This window comes from Euprymna scolopes, chromosome 17 (genome assembly GCF_053919585.1).
Source record: "Euprymna scolopes isolate OS-2025 chromosome 17, ASM5391958v1, whole genome shotgun sequence".
NCBI lineage: Eukaryota > Metazoa > Mollusca > Cephalopoda > Sepiida > Sepiolidae > Euprymna > Euprymna scolopes.
The window spans coordinates 494,789-516,652 of record NC_136498.1 but is presented as its reverse complement, the minus strand read 5'-3'; the positions used below and the strand labels follow the sequence as shown (position 1 = coordinate 516,652).

The following is a 21,864-nucleotide window of genomic DNA, read 5'->3' as shown; positions in this document are numbered from 1 at the left end:
GGATGTGTCTTCTATAGTATCAGACCTGACAGAATGGTTAACTGTAGGTATAGACAGTTTCATACCCTCGAAAAAGTTCCAGCAAAAGCCTAACAGCTAGCCGTGGTTCTCCCCAGAATGTGCTGCTGCCATTGCACACAGAAATCACTTTTTCCATTGCATCTAACGTAATAGATGTACTGAGACTAAAGCTGCTTTCAGGATTGCCAGCAACCACTGTAAAAAAGTAATAAAGAAGATAAGAGAGTTGTATGCTCAGTCCGTCAAATCCAAGGTAGCTGAGCAGCGGCTTGGCTCCCATTAGTTCTGGCAAATAGCAAACAGAACCCTTAACAGAAGTGTGAGCTCTATCCCAACTATCATCAATGGACCTGAGTTAATATCGTCAGCATCAGACAAAGCCAATCACTTTGCCAAAAACTTCGCAGCTAATTCTACCCTTTACGACCAAGGCCACCAACCCCCAGTATTCCCTTGTATATCAGAAAACATGCTATATGATATACAAATATCTGTACATAATGTTGCCAAGCTAATCAAAAACCTTGATTCCAGTAAAGTAACTGGCCCTGACGGCATTCCAGTTAGTGCTCAAAAGACTTCAACCGGAATTAGCACCTATACTTACCAAGTTATTCAAGCATTGTCTTAAGGAGAAATGCTTCCCTACACTTTGGAAAATCTAATCAGTATGCCCTGTATTTAAAAACTCTGGTGATCGCTCATCTCCCTCTCAGTACAGACCAATAAGCCTCCTTTGCATCATGAGTAAGCTGCTGGAATCTGCTAAATAAGGAAGTAGTCAACCATCTCAGCAAAAATAACCTTCTTAGTGACGTGCAATATGGTTTCTGTTCTGCTAGATCTACAGCAGATGTGCTTACAGTTATATCTCATAGGATTGGCGAATCCCTCGATAGAGGCTTCCTCCCTAGGGCAATTGCTCTTGACATATCAAGAGCCTTTAATAAGGTATGGCATAAAGGTCTACTTCACAAGATCTCCAGTCATGGTATAGCTGGAAATGCCTTATCAATTATTAAATCATTTCTCTCTGATAGGTTCTTAAGAGTAGTGGTTGATGGGCAGAAATCAGAGGTACTCAGTATTAATGCTGGAGTCCCTCAGGGGTCCATCCTAAGTCCAACTCTCTTCCTGATCTACATCAATGATCTTCCAGACCACATCCTTAGATCATTTGTAGACATTTATGCTGATGACACTACCATCTATGGTAGCACTTCGAAGACTTTCTCTCCTCTGATCTTGAGCACATGGTACAATGGGGGAAAAAGTGGCTGGTTACTTTTAATGCATCTAAAACCGAGCTTCTATCTTAACATCATCAACGCTCTGTTGCCCAGCTGCCATCAATCGAAATGAATGGCTCTCATCTTGGGGAGGCGTCATGTTTTGACAAGCTTCTAGGCTTCACCTTTATTCCCGATCTGAAATGGAACACGTATATCAAATTCATTGCCAAAGTCACTGGAAAAATGGTGGGATCTTTCTACTGCTCCAGTAGATATCTCACTCCTGATGCCATTCTCTACCTATATAAAAGCCAGGTTCGCAAACGATGGAATACTGTTGCCACATCTGGGCAGGTGCTGCTAGAAGCAGCTTATCCTGTCTTGACAGAATTCAAAATAGACTTCGTAGCTTAGTGGGGATGCCCTTTTTTCTTCTCTGCAGCCTCTTTCCCACAGAAGAGACATAGCGAGCCTGTCCCTGCTGTATCGTTATTTTCATGGCAGGTGCTCATCTGAACTTCAATCTATCGTCCCTCCTCGCCAGACTTTCATGAAAAACACTCGTCTAGCCAGAACCACTATCAACAATTTCCCACACTCTTTATCTGTGCCTACATCCAAACCTAGATTCCATGAATAGTGCTTCTTTCTTAGAACTGCTCGCCTGTGGAACTTTATTCCGTTTGCCTTCTTTCCAGCTGACTACAATCTGATTGTCTTCAAGTCCAACGTGAACAAGTTCTTATTGAACCGTCCTCCTAAGTAATCCAAGTTACAAAATTCCCCACTAATGTTTACTACGCTAAAATCACAATGACTAATGTATATGCATTAACCCTTATCCTCGAGTGGCCCCTGGGCTTGATAGGTGGTGACCTCCATGTAAAAAAAAAATATATATATAGCTATATACATATATAGATATATACACACATAATATATACATATATATAGATACATACACATATATACATAGATATATATAGAAATATACATATATACACGTATATATATATGTGTGTGCGTGTGTATATATTTACATATATATACATGTATATTAATATACTCATAGGTATATATATATGTATGCATACATATATGTATGAAAAATGATACGAAAGATATCATAATCAATCAATTGAAGGGTTCTTATGATCTACTCTGCTTTCTTTAAATCCAGTAGTAGTACACAAAGTGACTTAGTTCCTATTTTAGTCCTTCACATATCTAGAATGTCTCATCTGATTCATGCACCCCCCCACACACATACACACATACATATATATACTTCTATCACACCTTCGATCAGGTGAGCAAATTAGGACCAATGAAAGCGCTCCTAACTCAGTCGCTGGATACCACAAGTAACCTTACCTCTTACGTGTTTGAAAAGGTTAGTTAGTAAAAAGCAAATACGCTTTCATGTATCGGTAAGCACAAGTAGACCACGACAAGTAACAAAAAAGGCCTTTTAAACACAAGGCGAATTGAGTGTCGTTTACGTTTAGCATGTGAGAGAGTTTTAAACACGGGGAAAATGTGATGTGCTCATTTATATCATTTGATTAAACGATCTAAAATAATAGACAATCTCGCTCTTTCTGATGAAGTCATGTGTGTGTGTGTGTGTGTGTGTGTGACTTTGTATAGGTGTGTGTGATTTTGTATGTGCGTATGACCTTGTGTGTGTGTGACTTTGTGTGTGCATGTGACTTTCTGTGTGTGTTTGACTTTGTATGTGTGCAATGCCGATACTAAGCACACATAACCGAGAATTTATAATATGGCGCATCAACATTGATGCCACCTTCTACATCAAAGTTTCCCAACTGGTGTCCATAGGGGTCCATAAAAGAAGCTTTAACTAGGCCCACAAAAAAAAATAATTGTACTTTGGGATTCATGTTAAGTAGGAAGAGGCCTATATGTAAATCTCCTGATACAATATAATACGATGCTAAAGCATTTTATCTTCATATGTACGTTATCACCTTTCATACCCAGTTATAAAAAATGAGATGGTTATGATAATTGGTGATTAATCTCACGTCAAAAATAAAATCTGACATTACCCATTTTTAAATTAACTAGCTAATACATGCTCCCTCTGCTTGCATATTTTTGCTGGGATTCTTTTCTCTTTTTCATACCAAACAAAGCATATTGCAACTTGAAGGTAAGGGGCTACTATTTGGGATCACGTCTAACAGGGAATTGTGGGAAGTTGAGTAGCGAGATGTCTGTTCTTAGTACATTTAATCTTCTGCATGTCAGTACAGTCAGGGAAGCAAGAAACAAGGAGGCAATTCCAAAGTCTATCAAAAAGAAGAAACTATGAAAGTAGAAGGCTCTCCAGCATCTAGATACCTCAGTAGGAAAATGGTGGGATTTTTTCTGCTTGTCAGGTTGGTTGAGAGTATATAGGTCGAGGGAACACAATATCTACGAGTTAATCAGAGCACATTCCATTAAAGTACTTGTATAACAAGCACAGGGGTGCAATATTGCAATGATGGAATAGAGGTTAGGTTTGGCTGATAGTGCAGGACCTATTAGATGTGAGACTCTCTTTTGAGTCATGTTAAAAAGAAAGAGACAAATGATAGATGCATAAGCCCAAATATGGCAACAATACTCCATGCATGAGTGAATGGCGGCTTTGTAAAATTATAGGATACTCTCATTTGTGAGTCTTTCTCTAGCATGGTAGCGAGCAATCACCTTATTTGCAGCAGCCTTAGCAATGTCCTCAATGTATTTGCTCCAATTCTTATTGTCTTTGAATATTAAGCCTAGTAGTTTGAATGATGAGCTCTCAGGAAGGGTGTTTTTAGTTGTGGCAATCGGTGGAGAAGGTTTTTCGTAATTGGAAATAAGCTTAGTCATAATAGCATAAAATATTACAATCTATTTATGTTTCCATTCCACTATGGATTGAAGGTCGTTCGCTAAAGTTTCTGCCATTGCCTTCAGATGATTACATAATCATGAAAGAATGACTTACGCTACGTAGTTAAATCAAAATAAATATTTTTGAACTATTAACATAATTTCCAACCCTATTGATAATGTTTATGTATTCATTTTATTTATATTTTTATCGCTTCCGTTTGAATTAACGTTTCCAAACATTATGTAAATCATAAAAGTATGATGCCACGGCAAAGCTATAACTATTTTGCTAAGATAATCTTTTAAACTATTTCTCAGAAAGTCCAAATAGCTAAGTTGGTAGAATCTCTGGCTGAAGATAACAAGGTTTCAGTTTCAATTCCTGGTCATGGCATCGGCTTTATTCATTGGGAATCTTTTATTTACTATTAATGCAATATTTTCCATTTCTAAAAGTAGTAAAGATCTCTAATATTTCAAAATGACACAAATTCTATGATGAATTTATTATGTTTAAAAAACATTGTTATGGATAAACAAAATCTCTATTTACATAATACTAGCAGGAAAGGGCACCCGGCCTTGTTTGGTTGTAAAATACGCTGAAATATATTTTAATTCGTGCAGATTTGGTAACTATTATTACAGGGCCAATTTTCTACTGAATATTATATTGTACCTATTATATAGTACTGATTTCAAAAGTGTTTGTTTTTATAAAAATGATTTGGGTGCCATCAGCTAGAATCAAAACCAAAACAGTTAGCGTTCCAGCTGCGTTCCGTACCGTTTGACCTAATGACAGATAGATTAGAAATACTTAAAATTTTAAATTAAACCACTTCAAGCTATTAATGAATTTACATAGGCGCAAAAGTAATAGAAATATGTCAGCAAGTTGAAATGAACATTTTGCATTTCAACTTGCCAACATATTTCATTCATTCAAACAAAATTTTTACTTGTTATGAATTATCTTTGGTGTAGTATTACTAATTAATGTTAATTTTAGTGTTATGTGGCCAGCATTTTGAGAGTTTATCAGTTAAACATTTTCACACAGATACACGCACAAACATACATCAACTGTTTTATTTTTTATAGATTGATCCAAAATCAAACTATGTCATATCGTTGACTAAAAGAGTAAAAAAAATGTAATACTTTTCAAAAAGTAATATTCGTATTACTGAGTTGAAGAAAACCAAACATGTGTTTTAAAAAGAATTAAATAACTGCAATTCCAGATAGATAAATAAAGAAAAAAACATATATGCAGATTGACAATTACTTTAGGGTAAGAAGACAGAAAATATTTATTGTCTTAAAAAGAATTAAAGTACTACAATTATAAATAAAGTAGACTTTTTAGCCCCTTAAAAGCCAGCAAAAGTTATAGCGCATTGACTTAAAATGAGTGTTTTATATCGAATTGATGGTTAAGTATGGTTAAATGTGTGCTCATTTTTACATTAAATATTAATCTCTACTAAGTCCTGTAGAAATACATCATCTCCATGTGTTCATGTTATTCTTTTATGTTCTGTTATTCCAGATTGACTGAATGGCTTAGTGCTATCAACTGATACTATCTGTTGTCACTCTTGCTTGCTCTACATGCGTTCGACGTGATCCTTTATGGTGCAAAAACAGGATCACCAGGTCAGCTCACTGACTCAACCTCACGGATAGAATTCTTTGACAAGGCAGGTACCCCTCAAATCGAACATTCTTACTATTGCATGATTTTCCTCTAGAACAACATCACAGAGAATACAATTGCCAGCATCACAGCAGAATATTTGAAATCCATCGATATCATGGCCATTGACAATATTTTTGCAATTACGGAGTATGTAACACAGTACTCCAAGACTCTGCCAATGCTTCTATTCCTGCAGCACACCCCTATACCAAATTACAAAGCTCCTATAACCTCGGCTCATCTTCCAAGGATCACAGCAGACATGACACTGCAGCAATTTCAAAAACTGTGTACTGACTAGAACGCATATAAACAACTTACAAACTTGCCTCCATTACAGATCTCTCCTCAGTTGTACAGCACTTGCAATGAGACTGTACAAAATGCGATTGTCCGCTCATAATCGCAATTTTTCGAATTGGATAAGGTAGCTTTGTTAGACGATTTGAGGTCGTTCGTCATCAAACGTGCCATCCTTGCAGTACACAGAATGACATTCAGCAATTTTTGTCAGCACAACAATGAAACTATCCAATAGTTCGCTAGTAATTACAAGATTTAGAAATGGATGAAATAAATTCATGGAATTTCTGTCATCACAAATCAACAGAGTGTTACCAGTATTGATGAAGGGAAGAGTTTATCAGGCATGTGTATGCAGTGTGATGATGTATGGAAGAGAAACCTGGCCAGTGAAGGTTGAGGACATACGTTACATGAGGAAAAATTATATGAGAATGATATGATGGATGTGTAATGTGAGTATTAAAGACAAGCTTAGATCAGATGAGCTCAGAAAAGATTAAGTCTGGACAGTATAGGGAGATGTGTGCAGGACAGGAGACTTTGATGCAAGAATGGATGAAACGTCTTGCATTAGTAGAAGTAGTACAGTTGAAGTAGCAGGTTCAGTTCACAGGAGAAGGCCAGACAAAATATGGAAGGAAGTAATAAGGTTGGACTTGACAAAAGGATAAATATAAGCTGGGCCACAGATAGGCTAATTTGGAAGTTAAATTCTAAAAGCTATCCAACACATGCCTGCATATTACTTTTCTGAATTTTGAAAATAGGGTTTTATTATTTGTATCCTTTGGATTCTTCACACTATTATTCCCATCTTGAGTACTATTTTCACAATGTTTCAGTCGATACCTTCGACCTTCTTCAGGTGTATTTTGTCAAACTTTTGGATCTTTCTGTCAAACTTGGGGAATCTGCACAAATTTCTTTAGCAATGCTTTATTTAATAAACAGGTGTAGTATGCTTTCATTTCCTCAGCGATGACTGTGTAGAAGTCCTAAGTAATCCACAATTGTGCTTTGAGTGTCGCCTGTACTGAAGATTGAACATCATCCTCCAGAAGTGTAACTTACAACTGAATTTTACCAGATACTTTATCCGCTATGACACAGGTCCTTGCAAATTACTTAATAATTTGACGAAGTCATGGCTGACAGAATGAGATCATGCTACACTCATGAATTAAACAAACGGTTTCATTTAAAATTCTCTGTAGAAGCACAAGTTAAACAGAAAGATTGCTGAGTTCAATAAGATACACTAGAAGAAGGTCGGAGGTTACATCAGCTGAAACATTTCTGAAAATAACACTCAAGATGAGAACAGTAGTGAAAAGAATCCAAATAACACGAGCCTGCCTGCATGTAAAATAGGGATGATGATGATAATGATGATGATGATGATGATGACGATGATTTGCACACACTAGATCAAACAGGATTTGAACTCAACATAGCCAATCCCTCAGTCTATAATAGCATCCATTAGGCAAATCTCTCATGCAACCCACCTCCATGTGGGTTTTTCTGTTTGTACACACTATCTGCAAACATCTGTTTGTGTTTGTTCTGCTGGCTGGCCAGCAGGGGTCAATAGGTGCTCGAAGCAAAGTCAAGTCTTCAGTATCTTAATTAAAGTCAGGAAAATTACAGTGAAGAGAAGTCAGGGGTGAGTGTTTAACAAGATTGGGACGTTGGAAACTACGGTGAAGCCTTCAATTAACAATCAACTCTTCTTCCTTACCTGAGCATCAACCACATCGTCCTCACCCACATCCACTGTAATGGTGAACAGGAATGAGGGGAGGAAAGGCGGGACAGAGTGTAAACAGAAAAAAAAATGGGAGTCCTAAAAAGTAAGCAATAAAAAATAAAGTAAACTATTTTAAGTTTATTCAGTGATGGTCATAAAGTGAGTGATCAGTTTATATGAAATGGAGTCCCATTTCCTCCAAGATATTTTCTTAAATAATAAAAAACCGGAAATTCTCTAGCGATGTAAAAAGTAAAAAAATGATTAAATATACAATAAAAACAACTTGATCCATAAAAACGGTATTAAAAAAGTGGAAAGGCGCCATTATTTTAAAGGAAATACGTTGTTAAATTATTCAAAAACAATTTATTTGGCTTTACCTACTAATTTGCGACTTATTTGCGTTAAAAATATTTTAAAATCTATATGAATAAAACAGTAGATGTATACATGTGTGTCTATCTGTGTGTAAATATTTAACCGATAAACTCTTAAACTATCGGTCACATAACACTGAAATTAAAAGGAAGTAGTTATCATACATAAAGTATGCTTTATAATGAGTAAAACTTTTGTTTGGATGAATCGTACAGAAGTTGGTAAGTTGAAAAGCAAAATGTTTATTTCAACTTGCCGATATTTCTATTAGTTTGTGCATGTGTAAACTAATCATAACTAAAAGTAGTTCAATTTTAGAACTTCCTTATACATTGGTCGGGTTAGCTCAAACGATAGTGAACGTGGCTAGAGCCTTAAATGTTTTGGTTTCGATTTTAGCTGATAGCACCCAAGTAATTTTTTTAACTTTTGAAATAGAAAATTGGCTCTATAATAATAAATAGAAAATCTGCATGAATTAAAATATATTACAAGTATTTTATGACTAGCAAAGTCAAGCGCCCTCCTATTAGTTACAAAATAATTTTCAGTAATTTAATTTAATGTAAATAGAGATTGTGAATAAATGTATTGGCTAAAACATAAACAGAGTTTGTAAATAAAAAATTAAGAAAACAAAATTTTATAATAAAACATTTTTATATTTACAATTTTATAATCATATAAAATTTATGTTTAATTAGTAAATGTTCATTTATGCAATTATGTTTGTAAAGAAAGCTGAGTTAGTAGTCACAAGGCTTATAAATGTCAAGGTCAGCATGTTCATAGCGTGAAAATGTGTGCAAAAATAAGATATGTGGGTATTTAACAGCGTGGCAATGCGTATGTGTGTTGGTTTACTTTGTTCTTCTTAGTGCTTGTGTAGCTTTGAATAGCAATTTGTTTCTGTTCATCTGAATTTCGCTAATGTGTAAGAAAGTGGGTGCACCAGATGAAGAAGGCCAGTATTTGAGTCACCTAAATGTTCCCTTTTGCCTCGCCCAGCCAAAGGCATGAGGAGAGAGATGTCAACATACGTTCTTAGGTCTATGGTTAAACAGTGAAGTCTCTCCCTAGGTTTTGGTTGTTAATTCCTTGTTTTATAACTTGTTTAAAGATGGGTTGTCTTGTTTCCCCTTTATGATGATGGTGCAGAGAGACTGAAGGATAAGAAACACCCAACTGACATGTGTCTGTCGCAAGAAAACATTGGCTACACTCAAGTATGAACCTGAAATTGCTGAATTTCTAGGAGATAGTCATGATTATGTAAAGTATGTGCTGGTGACAGTGAAGCGTAGTTGAATAAAAGCATGATTTTTGCTTTGAGTTTATTTTGTTGTTGGACGCCACGTTGTCCATTACAGGTGTTGATCTATCTCTTAATTTTAGAGTGTTGTCGATAAAGAGAAGAAAGAATAACAACGACTACTGCTGATATTAAGAGCGAACATCTTCCCTAATGTTGGTGCAAAGAAGAAAAAGAAGAAAATAATGGCACCGGTGTGAATACTGAGAGCTGGCATTCTGTGTGTGTGTTTTTTTTAACTCTAAATTATTTATGTAATTGAGATGTGCTTTAACCAAACACATGTTTAATCTTTCTTTAGCGATCCTTTTTTTGCAGATTATTGTAGTAGATATTCTTATAATTCATGCAGAAATTACCTCCTGTACTTATTCCCAAATGCCATTTCATATATCCAAAAACGTTTGGGGAAAATTAAATACCGTTTATGACGTATTTTATCTTAGTACATTTCCACCTTTATCTTATTATATCTCTATTTTAAGTCCACCCTTAAAATATCTGATTTGAAAATTTCCAGCAATCCTGGATTTTTATCAAAAATATTACGGAAGTTCTTAATATATAAAAGAGAATAGCTTTCAGTTGACACTTCATACAGGGACCACACCACCTAAAAATGAGGCGGATTGAATCTCGAATATTTCATACTCAAAAGATTATTACTAAGGACCATGAATGTTTTACAATAAATTGGATTTTACCTACAATGGATACCATAATTTCATATCCTTTCTTTGTTTATAATTTTATTTTCTTTATCTATGTCACTTAAAAAGATGTCATTTTTAATACATTTTCTTTATATGTGCTGAATAGCAAAGTTATTTCGAACTAGACCAAATATTTACTAATGACTTTTCCTCTGAGGAGATGAGCCTACAAAGAAAATCCATGTGTTAAATTGTATTCTTTGTCCAAACAATAAATTTCCGTTTTGAAAAAATATTTTTTTCTGAATGAAATTTAAATAAAGAAACTATTAATTCCATTTGCTCTATCAAGAATATTGAGCAATTCTCTTTTGAGATGGCATTGTCTTACATAACATCACCTCCTAAAAATATTTTGTAAGACTTGATATCACACAATGAATTTGTGCTCCTAATCGCCTCAGAATTCCGATATATATATATATATATATATATATATATATATATATATATATATATATATATATATAGAGAGAGAGAGAGAGAGAGAGAGAGAGAGAGATGTTATTTGTTTTTGTTTTTGCGATACGTTTTGAATGAATTCAATTTTATTTCCGAAAGTGCATTTTCATTTAAATGCGAGTTGGGAATAATTTTCCCTTGAACCAACTTAGTACCCTCACATGGGGAGCGGCATACATATTGTATTTAAAATATAATTATCCACTGACACGTGTTTCGTCATCTACGACTCATGTCGAATCTCGCTAGATTCAGGCACTTTGATAAGTTGTAGATGACGAAACATGTGTCAGTGGATAATTATATTTTAAAAACAATATATATATATATATATATATATATATATATATATATATATATATATATATATATGCCCCTCATATTGAGTTGAGCATATTGAGAAGTGATACACGAATTACCATTAGCGTATAAGCGATGCTCTTTGTGTAAACAAATCGAGCTTAGGTATTTCGGACGATGTCAAAACATTGTTAAACTCTCAACTCGCTTAGCAGCCGCCGATAACATAATGGTTAGGAGCCTTGACTGTCGTACAGACGGTCAGGTTTCAATCCTTGAGGTAGCTGTTTGTCTAGCCGCACTGATGAGCTGTAAAACAGCAAAACAGTACTGTATGTGGATGACTATATATATCTATAATATAAAGCTGAACGTCTGCGTGTGTATGTGTGTGTGTGTGCGGTCACAAATAGGCTCCTATATGGTTGACTATTTTAAAAAACTGATAACTTAATGATAGAAGATGTATCGAGACATAGGAATGGGTATGTTTGATCTGGCAGAACGGTGGTTCATAAAAATTGTGGGGTCTGGGTTCGCGCCTGGCCCACAAAGTATGGAAATAAAAAATGAAAAAAAAACGTTTACAAGGGTTTTTGATATAGATGTACATAATAATACTTTGATAAGTATGTTTCAACTTAAATAGGGATGATATAATAAAATTGTGGGGTCTGCGTTCGCGCCTGTACTCCATGGAAATATGGCACTAACTTTAACAAAGACTTTTCATATCTATTTGCGTAAGTATACTTTGACAATTATGTTTCAGTTTGAAGAAATATGGTATAATAAAATTATTGGGTGTTCGTTCGCGCCTGACCTTCATAGAATGTAAATATGTCACAAAGTTTAACAAGGTTTTTTAAAAGGGGTGATGGTCTACAATAACACCTTAACTTTAATCTTAATTCACATTAGCTTTTATTTATTTTTTTGAGTTGAATCATATTGTGTCGAATAAATTCACCTCATAAATTCACATTCTTATTAAAGTGAAAGCCAAAAAAATGTTGGAACTTTAGACAATTCTTGACACAAATTTTGCATAACTCTGTTTTTTTTTTCCTTCTCCACTTGCACGTGCCACTCTTTCAAAAATAGATAAATAATAAAAAAATAAGAACGTTACTTTTTATCGTGTCAAAAGAAGGAAAAAAATCCTGCTCACGTGATTACGTGTCTTTTTAAAAACATTTACATAACCTTTTTATTTTTATTTATATATCTGTTTAAGCTTTTTTGTCAGTGTACTAGAAGGAATTCAGTTGATTACAACCCTTTCTGCATGTTCTTTACATTACAATAGTACAACCCTGAATCCGACGGCGCAATACTACACTGTTCAATACTGTAAAACTGAAACGAAGCTGTTCTGCTTGAAAAGAGCGCCATTTTCTTCTTAGTCATATTTATATCAATTATTTGCTTTAAAAAACTAAAGTAATTACGTGTTTACTTTTTTAATATCCCATTTTGCTGTTTCGGATTATTTTACTAAAATAAGTAAAGCTTCATTATTTTTCAAAACTGTTTTTGTTTCTTTGTTTTTCGATATTTCGTCGATATTATTTAGTAAGAGTGTTTAGCAGAAAAGCCAACAAACGACTATCCAAAAAAATAAATATACAAGAAATAAATGTTACCATAGTCAATAAAAGTTCAGTTCATGTTTTTTTGTTGTTCTGAAATAGTTTTTAATGCTATTTACTTGAAATAATTTCAGCGAACCGAAATTAAAACGAACTTTGAGGCGATAAATGAATTTTTATATAAACTGCACATGCAATAATCGAATATTCCTCAAGCACAAAATAACGAAAAACATTAAAATATGTTTATAAATATTCCTTACGTTGACGGAACTCTCTTAAATTGTAAACACAAAATGCTCGTTTTCAGTTTGAAGGAGGGGCTCCTTCAAACTGAAAACGGAGCTCGCCATTTCAGAGTCGCTGCCATTTTAATTTTTTTAAAACTGGTTCGTGAATTAAAAAAAAAAAATTTTTTTATAAACTACTTACAAATACAAACCAATGAACTTTTCTACCATAAAAGTAACTTTTATGGACTATGGTAACATTTATTTCTTGCATATTTATATTATTATATATATAACATTTTCTCTTTGTAAGGAAACGTCATTTTGTTGGTCACTCTTGGTTATGAATGGAAACAAAGTTGATATAAAAAATATATTTTCGCGAAAATTATTTTTTACTTTCATCATATTTTGCTTAGGGTAAATTTTTTGAGTATCAAAACCTATCTCTTTACAACCCCCTCCTTTTCATAACCTATCATACTTTCATCAATCACAGTCTATTTTCTGTAGGCTGTTTTTGAACCCAGTCAACAACGGGTACTTCTGCTAGTATATATATATATATATATATATATATATATATATATATATATATATATATATATTAGTGTATTTAGGCAGCATTCCTTCATTCAAGCAAACATTATCAAAAACAACAGAGATACCTTGCTTAATGATTCTTTTTTTCATTTTTTCGATCTTTCGTAAGATTTTTTTAACTTCAAGAAGGAAAGTATTTACAAAACTCGATAAAAAATTAGGATGATAAAAGGCAATGTTAGTAAAACCAGTCGTATACTGGTTATGCTAAACATTTCAGCACATTATTGCTACTTTCAAAACGACTGGTTTTACTAACATTGCCTTTTATCATCCGAATTTTTAATCGAGTTTTTTATCACTCGTAAATGTATATTTTAATCGACTTTTCATTGACTCTTTTTATCATTCGTAACTATATATTTCACTTCTATTTTTAATATTTTATCTCCACCTGATGATGATTCAAGAAAGAATCGACAGCGCTCGTGTGAACTATGGAACATTTGTAAATACTTTCCATCTTGAAGTTTAAAAAATCTTACGAAAGATCGAAAAAATGAAAAAAAGAATCATTAAGCAAGGTATCTTTTAATAATGTTTGCCTGAATATATATATATATATATATATATATATATATATATATATATATATATATATATATATATATATATCACTGGTCCATTCTACAATGAGTTTTCATTACTTTTTCAACATGACATTTCCACTCTAATACCATGTGATAATACTTCAGAAGTAAAACTTTGGAAAGTTAAAGAAACATCGGTACTCACCAGGCAGACTTTTCGGTACATTACTGTTTTTCTTATTGGGACTTAACAGATTGACCAAACCCGTAAGAAGGACATCGGCAACTTGATAAGTCATCAGCTCTTTGATGAATTCAACCACTGAATATAATTTAAAAAAAACTAACCATTATTTTTGGTATAATGGTTACACCAATTTGAAATGATTATATATTAACTGAAATAGATGCTAGATAGGAAAGACAGAGACGTATTATAGTCGCCGGATGCAGGTAGTTTTTTGCTTGTGTGTCTATATATATATATATATATATATATATATATATATATATATATATATATATATATATATATATATATATATATTTAAAAGAGTGTAGCCATCAACAATTGTGGGGTTTTTTTTTTTAAGTTTTTCATCATATTTTTATTTTAAAATATTTTTATAAGGCGTTTCGAGCTTAGGGTGTGCTCTCTTCAGATGTTTCCGTAAAAAGTTTTTCTTTAAAATGGGAGTTTGTAGAGTTACCTCCGCTGATATTAAATATGTTTTTCAGAGTGATGTGTGGCCTCAGACATTCTGACTCCAACTGTAAGTGTTCAAAGTGTCCGGTCAAAGTTATTTTCAAAGAGTGATTTTTGGCCCATTTGGTGAAGGTTTTTATGGGTTTTTTAGGGTTCTTTTTAAAGACTTTCTTTCCCCATGTATAGCACACACTCACACGCAATCACACACGCATACATATACATTCATGTACATGTACATATGCACATGCACACGCACGCAGGCACACACACATACACACACGCACATACATAGAAATATATGTAGGAGCATACATATATACATACCCACCTACACACTCACTCACACACATCCACCGCTAACAATTATTTTTATTTTTTTATTTTTTATATATATATATATATACTTTTTTTTCCCCAACCAAAACATGCATGTATATATGCGCTTAATCATTCAGACATACGTACACGCACCCACACACACACAAGTAAGATGGAGAATAGGTATGAGAAGATATATATACACACACATACACGCACACGCATACATGTATGTGCGTATACACTCACAAACATCCACATACTATGTAAGCACATGCACATACACACACATGCACACACACAGACATATGCAGGGCCGGGCTCACACATACGCGTATATCCATATCCACACGAACACATTTACCCACTCATACATGTGCATACATATGTATACATATATACACACACATACATACGGATGTGTATACATTCATCCACCCATATATATATATATAGGCACATGCACTCACAATCACACATACACATACATATTCATACATCCCACCTTATGTATATATTGGTTGAAGTTTCCTTTCTAATCCAAGGGTGCACATTTCTCACACACGAAACAAAAAGAGCACAATAAAGCACACGCACACTTTCACGGGTGCGCGCGTCCATATCCAGTACAGTACCATTTTTCTAAACTAAACAAACAATTAGAAATTATACGTGTGTATGTGTATGTACGCGCGTATATATGTGTGTGTGTGTGGGTGTGCACATATGATTTTGTGTGCGGGTGTGTATGTGTATATATCATCTGTTATCTATGCTACATCTTGCTTGTGTGTATATGTGCACTTATGTTTGGGTGACCGGATCCATGTATGCATATGTGCTTGGATTAGAATTGAAACTTCAACCAATATATACATAAGGTGGGATGTATGAATATGTATGTGTATGTGTGATTGTGAGTGCATGTGCCTATATATATATATATATATGGGTGGATGAATGTATACACATCCGTATGTATGTGTGTGTATATATGTATACATATGTATGCACATGTATGAGTGGGTAAATGTGTTCGTGTGGATATGGATATACGCGTATGTGTGAGCCCCTGCATATGTCTGTGTGTGTGCATGTGTGTATGTGTATGTGCCTACATAGTATGTGGATGTTTGTGAGTGTATATGCACATACATGTATGCGTGTGCGTGTATGTGTGTGTATATATATCTTCTCCTACCTATTCTCCATCTTACTTGTGTGTGTGTGGGTGCATGTACGTATGTCTGAATGATTAAGCGCATATATACATGCGTGTTTTGGTTGGGAAAAAAAAAAAAAAGTATATATATATATATATATATATATATATATATATATAAAAAATAAAAAAATAAAAATAATTGTTAGCGGTGGATATGTGCGAGTACGTGTGTGAGTGTGTAGGTGGGTATGTATATATGTATGTTCCTACATATATTTCTATGTATGTGCGTGTGTGTATGTGTGTGTGCCTGCGTGCGTGTGCATGTGCATATGTACATGTACATGAATGTATATGTATGCGTGTGTGATTGCGTGTGAGTGTGTGCTATACATGGGGAAAGAAAGTCTTTAAAAAGAACCCTAAAAAACCCATAAAAACCTTCACCAAATGGGCCAAAAACCACTCTTTGAAAATAACTTTGACCGGACACTTTGAACACTTACAGTTGGAGTCAGAATGTCTGAGGCCACACATCACTCTGAAAAACATATTTAATATCAGCGGAGGTAACTCTACAAACTCCCATTTTAAAGAAAAACTTTTTACGAAAACATCTGAAGAGAGCACACCCTAAGCTCGAAACGCCTTATAAAAATATTTTAAAATAAAAATATGATGAGAAACTTTTTTAAAAAAACACAATTGTTGATGGCTACACTCTTTTAAATATACATTTTTTCTCTCGTTGGAACTACACAACCATCACTTTAAATATATATATATATATATATATATATATATATATATATATATATACACGTATCACTTCTAGATCTGTTTTTGACCACAGTTCTGATGATTGCATAACGAAGGCCGACAGCCCACTCGGGAACGCTGATCATGCAGTGATAATGTTTGAAATCGCCCTAAACTCTAGAGCCAAAACTGAAGAGCCAGTGCTCAAAACAACGAGATATTATAAAAAGGCTGACTGGGAAGCCATCGGGGAACTAATCAAAGATGCTCCATGGGGAAATATTTTTTCTCTCCCTGCTGAACAGTGTGCAAACGAGACCACTGACTGCTTCAAAACTGCAATCGAAGCGCATGTGCCCATGCAGAAATTTTATAGTAAGCCCCACTCTCCCGAATGGTTTATTTCGACTTGCGCAACTGCCATTGCTCAAAAACAGCATGCATACCGCAGATTTAACCGACATAAATCCAGCTCAAACAGACTGAAGTATATAGAAGCTAGAAATAACGTTAAGAAAGAAATAGCGACAGCTAAGAGAGAATTTACGGAAACCACTAAAGCGCATCGAAGCACAAAAACTAGGAACTCGAGATTTCTGGAAAATCTACAACAGTGTAGTAAATAATGGGCAATCAACAATTCCCCCACTAACCAACAATCACGAGGTTGTCTCCTCAGCAACTGAAAAGGCTAACATGCTTGCCAGTCGGTTTGCCTCAAACTCCACACTGGACCCTTCCAACCACCCCCTACCTGACTTTCCTATGCGGACAGATGCAACGCTAGACGATCTGAAAATCACCCCTATTCAGGTGCATGCTATCATAAAAAATCTTGACACTTCAAAAGCATGTGGACCCGATCTCATCCCAGCTGTGCTATTAAAAAATGCTCAGCCGAAGTAGCTCCAGTTCTCTCCAAACTCTACAACAAATGCGTTAATGAAGCTTGCTTTCCGGGCTGTTGGAAAACTGCTTCTGTGGTACCAGTATTCAAGAATTCTGGCAAAAGAACTGATCCATTAAATTATTGCCCTATTAGCCTCCTCCCACTTTTTGCCAAAATATTTGAGACCTTAATTAATCATGCTCTAGTCCATCACTTTACAGATACTAAACTTCTGACTGAACAACAATATGGATTTAGACAAGCCCATTCCACAGCAGACATCCTAACTGTAATCTCTGAACGTATATACCATTCACTGGACAAAGCGGGGGAGGGCAGAGCGGTAGCTCTAGATATATCTAAGGCTTTTGACAGGGTATGGCATGAGGGTCTCCTCAGGAAAATTAGATCATACGGTATCACTGGTAGAATACTTAACATAATTAAATCCTTCTTAGATAAGAGAAAAATCCAGGTTGTCCTCGACGGTTGTACATCTAAACAATATGATATAAATGCGGGAGTGCCCCAGGGTTCTATCCTTGGACCTCTATTGTTCCTGATATTCATAAATGACCCCCCCCCCGACAAAATTGCCTCTGAAATGGGTATATATGCTGATGACACTACACTCTATAACAGGCATGACAGGAAGACGAATGAACACATTTCTAAAGAAATGGCAGAAACACTAGAGGAAGACCTCAAATCTGTAGTGGAATTGGGACAAAAATGGTTGGTCACCTTCAATGCTGCCAAGACTAAACTAGTTTCATTCAATAATTACAAGAAACCCTCTAAACTAGTTTCACTCAATAATTACAAGAAACCCTCTCTACCACCTATTATCTGAGAGTACATCTTTCAAACTCCTTGGCCTAACGATCACAGGAAACATGAGTTGGAACAATTACATTGAAGGCATTGCCAGGGCTGCTGCAAGAAAGGTGGGCTCTCTCTACCGTGCTAGACAACTACTAACACCCGAAACTATCCTGCACCTCTATAAGGCCACCATTCGCCCATGTATGGAGTATTGCTGTCACATTTGGGCTGGTGCATCTGCTACTAGTCTCTCGCTCTTTGACAAGGTTCAAAAGAGAGTCGCAAACCTGATAGGCCCTGAACTGGCATCTAAGCTTCAGCCTCTGTCCCATTGACGAAATGTTGCATCCCTCTGCCTGTTCTACAAGTATTTTAGTGGTGAATGCTCTGACGAACTGCAATCACTTGTGGCCCCACGACGTGAGCACCCTCGACAAACCCGACAGGCTTCTAAATCCCACCCCCACACAGTAGAGATCCCTAGATATAAAAGATCTTTCTACTCCAATAGTTTCTTCCCCAGAACCGCTAGACTTTGGAATTCCATTCCTGGTCCCTGCTTCCCCAACAGTACTGATGTGCAGAAGTTCAAGTGTAACATGAACCGACATCTTGCTGCCCAAATCCCTACATAGTATCCCAGTAGTTGTTGCCCCTGATAGTAGCCCCCTACACCAAAGTGGCAATTTGCCTTGTTTGGGGTGAAAATGTAATAAAAAATAAAATATATATATATATATATATATATATATATATATATATATATATATATATATACATATACAGGCGGCAAAAAGATAGTCCGCACTTGTAATTTTTTCAAAAACTGCAAATTTAAGCTAAATTGAATGTAACTGTTTAAACAAACTATACCTCATTTGATTCACCTTTTATTCTTCTATAATTTTACCTGTTCATACTTGACTTTTAATTGAAATATTCTAGTGTTCACATCAATTTAAAAAAATAACTTCATATTAAGGAAGCAAAAAGAAAGTCCGCACAATGGAAAATTGTGATTTAAATGTAACTTTAGGACATTAATGCAACACAAATACAACAGGAGCACAATGAACTAGTTATATTTAGTAGCATAGACCTTCTGCAATTTGACAGCCTGCAATCTTTCGGGAATTTCTTGAATTAGACTGCAGCAATACTCTGGGGAAAGGGCATCCCACTTTTCTTTAATTTTTGTCCAAAGTTCTTCCAAATTTGAAATTTTATCGTTGCATAGCTGTTGCTTGATGTAATGCCATACGTTTTCGATAGGATTGAGGTCTGAAAATTGTGCAGGCCAATCCAAACATGGAATATCATGCTCTTCCAGGAACCTCTTGACATTGCCAGCTGTCAAATATGAACAGGTGAAATTATAGAGGAGTAAAAGGCGAATCAAATGAGGTATACATTGTTTAAACAATTACAATCAATTTAGCATAAATTTGCGATTTTTGAAAAAATTACAAGCAGACTTTCTTTTTGCCGACACTGTGTATATATATATATATATATATATATATATATTAAAAGGAGTGGAGGCACCAACAAGTGTTGTTTTTTATATAGACAGTTTATTATTTTATATTTTCATTTTTATTTTTTCAATTAATGATATAAGTTTGAATGTCTATAACGTGTTTTGGACGATATAGATATTTGTGGAAAAAGATAGGTGTCAGGAAGCTACCCCGATAATAAATGTTCTTCTCACAAAACGGAATGTGTCTTTAAATTATCATTTCTTCTAACTTAAAATAAATGTTAGCTGCAAGTTTGCTTATTAGTTTATCAAAACAGCTGACTTATAACAGACAGGGTTGCATCAGCCAATGAAATATTTGTAGAGTTGTGGGAGAAGCTTGTTTGGAATCACCATTTTGTATTCAGTCTGCAGTGTTTCTATTCCTCTTATTGACCTTGATTGGAATGAAGAAAAGGTTAACCAAGCTAGCTAAAGTATTGTCCTGTGCAGTTCTAGGAGATTTACCATTCCAGTCTTTATTTTCCCACCCTTTGAGAAAGGGTTATTTCATTGCTAATCATCTGAGGTGCACTTACTGGAGAATAGGTCTGCTCAAACATTTTTGCAAGCCAGAATGATTTTCTTTTAGAGTGCTAACATTTCAAATCCCACATATCCAAACTTATATCATATCTCTTGATGTTGAAGGGAGACAGACATCCAGAAATATAAATCCTCTACAGACTGTCGACAACTCATGCCTTTACACTGGTTTGCTTTGCGTCAAAGACTGTTTGAAGTACGTTTAGACATTGTTTGTAGTTATTTCCAGCAAAACACTTCAAGGGATATTGTAGAAACAAAAGAGATTTAATTTCGATTTTTATAAAAACACTGAATATTTTCGTATTTATGTTTTTCTTAATCTATTATCATACTAAATGTCTGAATTTGTTTGTCAAAATCTCAAATGCTAACGTCATGATGTCATTTCAAGCAAACTTTTCAAACTTAACAACTAAGGGTCGAACGTTACATGTTTTGGGTTCGATTCTAACTGATGACACCCAAATAATAATCAATACAGCAATGGCTCTATAATAATAAATACGAAATCTGCATACATTAAAATATATTTAAGCTTATCTTAAAACCGGGCAACGTCAGGCGGCCTTCTAGTAATTTAATTAAAGTTATATTTTGAAAATATCGTATTTTAATTCGACTTTAATTTACTTATTGAGACTTTGGAACACTGCATCCAGTGACACATGAGGTAAAGTAAGCCATTTTTGATCTGAAGCTAGATCCACAGCATCTTCCTATTGCAATCAAATCTCTTTCGATTGTCTGCTTCCAGTTCATTTTTAGTTTTCCTCTTCTTTTTCCATCAGGGTAAACTGAAGCACTTGATTAGAAATTCTCTCTGGGGCCAATCTTAGAGTATATCCGAGCCAGCTTAGACATCATTTGCAGATTGATGGTACGTGTTAGTTAGTGTGGTTTCTGACATTTTGGTTGGTACTTTGATCTTGATCCCTAGAATCTTTCTTGAATTTATGTCATTTTTTTTTTTTACTTGGGGTTCACCAATTATCAAGGCCTGAAGGTCACTTGAAGATAAGGTTTAATGAATGTAAGGTGGTAGTGAAGTAATCGTTGGTGTAAATTAAGTAGAATTTGATTGTTTATATGGACAACTTAA

General features: G+C 34.8%; 1 protein-coding gene across 5 annotated transcripts in view; it reads right to left on the bottom strand.

The window, feature by feature from the left end:
- The window catches only part of LOC145296644 (armadillo-like helical domain containing protein 1), a 217,472-nt gene that overhangs the window by 102,325 nt on the left and 93,283 nt on the right, over nucleotides 1-21,864 (bottom strand). For 3 of the 5 annotated variants that reach the window (XM_080142573.1, XM_080142571.1, XM_080142570.1), the window contains one exon: nucleotides 14,235-14,351. The exons of the other annotated variants lie outside the window; for them this stretch is intronic. In XM_080142573.1, coding sequence (XP_079998699.1) covers nucleotides 14,235-14,351 — 117 coding nt within the window. The remainder of the gene's footprint in view (nucleotides 1-14,234; nucleotides 14,352-21,864) is intronic. 5 annotated transcript variants of the gene reach the window in all.